This window comes from Beta vulgaris, chromosome 8, assembly GCF_026745355.1.
Source record: "Beta vulgaris subsp. vulgaris cultivar EL10 chromosome 8, EL10.2, whole genome shotgun sequence".
Taxonomy (NCBI): domain Eukaryota; kingdom Viridiplantae; phylum Streptophyta; class Magnoliopsida; order Caryophyllales; family Amaranthaceae; genus Beta; species Beta vulgaris.
In genome coordinates this window covers 3,139,685-3,144,318 of record NC_079209.1, presented here as the reverse complement: position 1 = coordinate 3,144,318, position 4,634 = coordinate 3,139,685, and the positions used below count along the sequence as shown (strand labels likewise).

The 4,634-nt window shown below is 31.9% G+C and overlaps 1 protein-coding gene across 1 annotated transcript; it reads left to right on the top strand.

Annotated features, from left to right (window-relative positions):
* The first annotated feature begins 607 nt into the window (after positions 1–607).
* LOC104900647 (squamosa promoter-binding protein 1) lies at positions 608–2,075 on the top strand. Its single transcript, XM_057391113.1, has 2 exons — positions 608–890; positions 1,681–2,075. Exons 1-2 carry the CDS (start codon positions 691–693, stop codon positions 1,799–1,801), a joined length of 321 nt encoding a protein of 106 aa, XP_057247096.1. The 5' UTR covers positions 608–690; the 3' UTR covers positions 1,802–2,075.
* The last annotated feature ends 2,559 nt before the right edge of the window (positions 2,076–4,634 follow it).

Sequence of the window (4,634 nt, the reverse complement as noted above, 5' to 3'; positions counted from 1 at the left end):
CAAGTGGTTCTACTTTGCACTTGGAGAGTTCCCAATAACCGAGAATATCAATATAATACTTTGCCACCCCAAATTAGTTACAATACTCCATTTTTTGCGTTTATTATGTCACATTACTGATTAAGGATATATCTCTATATCTCTCCTCATCTCATAATATCTCTTATTATTTCTCTCTTTTTCACCTATAATCTTTAAATCATTTATATTGCAACTAAGTTGGAATAATCAAGAAAGTAAAAAAAATGGTATTACTACTATTTTGTACTCCATTGTCTATAATCAGTTACATATTTAGCATCTGAATAATATCAGGTCACTGTTTTGACCTAGAATTTTGTACCAACAAGTTGCACTCGAATTAAAGAGAATTCCAGCTAATCAATAACATTAAGGACCTAATAATGAAAGGTACAAAAATAATGGAAGATGTGGTCCTCGGACATTGTTGTCGTTATTTTGCCATATAATCTCAAAGTGCCTATATTTATTCCTGTTTCGCTAGTTAGATAGCTAAGTATGCTACCTTTATTGAAGCCTTACAAACAAAGCTATCTTGCTTTTGTGTTGATTTTTCTTCCTACACATCCCCCCTTCTTTATATATATATATTCAGCCACTTCGTCCACTAACTCACTCTTATATATCCTTAGCTTGTTTTAACCTTCTACCTTGATTATTCCAAGGAAAATGGAGGGATATTTTGATAATGACCATATAAGGGGAGGATCACAACCTACTATTGTCTATTGTCAAGCAGACAATTGCACGGCTGACTTGACGGAGGCCAAGCGCTACCACCGCCGCCACAAGGTTTGCGAGTTCCACGCCAAAGCTCCGGTCGTCATCGTTAACTCCATTCATCAGCGATTTTGCCAACAATGTAGCAAGTGCGTAACAACATTACATTATTTCTCGCTCTTTCACACCCCCAGAACTACTTCTACACTATCTACTACTTTATCTACCTATGTGTATTGTGTCCGTAACTTTTTACTTATTTCCGACTATCAACTATGTGCGTGCTCCTAGACGACTTAATTAATTAGCAACAATATATCAAGGAGTGTGTGGATCTCCTTACCAATTTAATCTTGTCACATCTTCTAATAGGTGCGCGCACGGGCTTAATTAAGGTACATCTTAGCTTGTAGGTTTAACGAACTCTACCACAAACCATAATTATTATTCTAATCCTAGTGGCTAGTATTATTTGCATATAAAGCATAATATATAATTATATCCATTTCAACTTTTCAAACTTTATTTCAAAAAATATATTTGTTTAATTTGTGAGAGACTTTTGAGGGTAATTATATATCTCCATTTCAATTCCATTTTATAATTGTTTATTTGGACTTTTTTTTACAATGATTCACTCACCTCTGTAACCGACAGACTCTCTGTTAAATTGAGACGAAGAAGAAGATAACGGAATTTACAACCATTGAATCCTATTCTATGACATGAGGAAGGGGTATAATTTAGAAACATTTATATATTTGACACAGCACGTTCAATTGATATAATTAGAAAACTGAAATTTTCTATGGAAAAAAAGGTTAAATAGTACACTGTACATCATTCTTGTCAGTTTTGAGGGTACTAATTACTCATGATTTGTTCAATCTTGCTCACTAGCATTCAATTATTGTACTAATAATCTGAAAATTGGACTAGGTTCCATGAATTATCAGAATTTGATGACACAAAAAGAAGCTGTCGAAGGAGGTTGGCAGGACACAATGAAAGAAGGAGGAAGAACTCTTCCTATGATGCTCAAGCAGAAAGCTCTAGCTGATACTCAGGCCACACACATGGAAACTGCGCACGGCCTCAAAAAGATGATTAGTGTGTTAATCATTGCGATTGTTATAGCTAAAACCATTGATTACGCGTCGCGTAATCAATGGATTTATCTCTAATGCTTGATTTATATCACTCTTCTGAATGCTCTCTATCTTCTGTCAAACTCCCATTTTCGATCCTCTCTATCTTTATCCTACAGAATAAGTTCCTCAGTTGAGAGCTTCAGGTTTTTCATGTCTTTATATACAAGAATTATTATGATGTTATTGTACGTGATTAATTACCATGCATAATCAAATTGTTAAGTTCATCCTACATTATTATTAGGTCATCTCAAATTTGCCAAGTTTTTTTTTTCCTCTCTTTGGAATCAAAAAGAGCCCGTTACTACAGCAGATTATTAATTTCTGAATACAACAGAAGATTGTAGTTAGTAGATCGTTTAATGGGTGAAGAAAAGGACGTGAGACTGTAGATTTTTTGTTTGTTTGTTTGTATGTTTGAGGACAGATGAGAGTGGATGAGAAAGGATAAGAAGTTAAAGTAAATTCTTGCTAAATTCTCACTAATACTGTGACAAAGGTAAGAATAGACAACCAACGATAATAATGTCAAACTTTTCCTTAATCTTAAAAGATGGGTCGGATATATAAACCAGAAATTCATCTTTCGTCGTTATATGGTGCTACAAAACCTCATCAGGTCATATACTTCTTTCGTTTTATTTTAAATCAAACGTTTACTTTTTTACGTAACTCAACGCGTTTTTTTTATCGCTAATATTTTTAGTTGTGCATACATAAAAAGTATAAAAAAGTTATAATTCGATAGTATGTATCGAGACAAATCTAACAAGATCCCACTTAATTATGTTTTTCTTTATATAATGGTAATAAATTGGAGTCAAACTTGATCAATGAATAGTGTCATTTCACCCAATGTTTTATGGCACCCCACATGACTATATTTTTCCTTATGTAAAAATCACAATAGATTTTTTTTTGAAGGAGAAAAAAAAACCCTATGTTGCAATTGAAAAAGAACGAAGGAAGTATATAATAATTCCGGTATAAATTTATCATGTAGAATTTTCCTTTAATATTAGAGGTGTGCTACAATCACATAATTTCCCATTTGGTACACATAATATGGGCCACCAGACTTAATCATTTGATTCACGCTATATTATTCGATGTAAATATCAACTTAATGTAATTAAAACACTCACTTATAGGATATTCACCTCAGTTTTTTCGTTCAATTTATTTAAACTTATTTCAAAAAAAAAAGTTCAGATAAGATAAGATAATATAAGTTTAGGTAAGATAATATAAATTCAGATCAGATAAGTTCATATAAGAATAAATCAGTCTAATAATATAAACATAATCAAGTTTATTAAGTTCATGAAAGATAAGATATTTCAGATAAGATAAGTTCAGATATAATATAAGATAAATTCGGATAAGATAAGACAAAATAAGTTCAAAAAAGTCAAAATAAGTTCAAAAAAGTCAAAATAAGTTGGGTAGAACGAACCCTTATTAGAATAAGTTTAAACAAGGTCAACAAAAATAAGTAGTTAAACTACATAAAAATAAGTTCATAAACATATAAATTAATCTCATGAAATTACATAAGTTAAGTTTTAACAAAAAAATAAGTTAAGTTCAGCAAAATGAGTTATATTTAGCAAAAATGAATCAAGCTCAACAACAAAAAGTTCATTTCAACACATACATTAAAATTAAATGAATATAAGTTGAGAAGAAAGTAGGTTAGGAACCTTGTTATAATCTAGTTTCATTCTAAATAACAAATTGGCACGTGTTCAGTGTTACTCCATTTTAGTCGAAATCATTTGCAATTATAAGGCCTTGTTTATTTAACTTAATTTCAATTAAATTTAATTCAACTCAGCTCCATTACGTTAAATTCAGTTCAATTTACTTCAACTCCATTAAGTTAAGTAAGTTCAATTTATTTCAGTTTTGTTCAGCTCCATTACGTTCAATTCAATTTAATTCTTTTTTAACTCCATTAAGTTATTCTGAAATCTTACTGTGAGGTTATCACTTAAGCTTTCCTATTTTCCTAGTTGCTTCAATTCCACTAGTTGTAGCTTTTCACAACCTAGCTTAGGCTGATTTAAGAGGCGTTGGTGCCTCCTTATCTACTAGTGGTTTAATCATTTTAGTATTTAGAGTTATATATCTCGTTATCTTAGAAATCATGAACAGTATTGACGAGTAATAGGGGGAATTGGGCCTTTATATATCATTTTGACGAGCATGATTGTTCTTCAACTAGTTGGGTCCAGAGGCTTGATTATCTTGTTAATCCTTTTGGTATCTTCGAGTATGCTGGAAGTTCGAAAGTTGAGGGTAATACTTTTTATAGATACAATGGTATTAAGTCAGCCATTGCACACTATATTCGAGCCATCAAGTTCTTGTTTTTTTCAGACGTTAATAATGAGGAGGAAAAGTCTGTTTTTTTAAGCCTAGCTATATCTATCAATTTGAACTGGGTTGCGTGTTTTATCAAGGAAAAGGATTTTCAGAAAGCAGGTGAGTTGTGCTCTCTTGTTTTAATGTATGAAGCTACAGTTGCCAAAACTTTTTTTAGGAGACCCGTTGCAGCTTTGGAACTTAGCCAACCCGACATAGCATTAATAGATCTTATCCAAGCTCTTAAATTTCACCCAAATAATGGAGAATTTCAACAAAAATTAAATGAAGTATCGTCATTGTTAGGACTGTCTTCAAATTTTGTTGATACAACTGCTAAAGTAGTCGGTGAGGATGAAGTGCTGAGTAAATCTT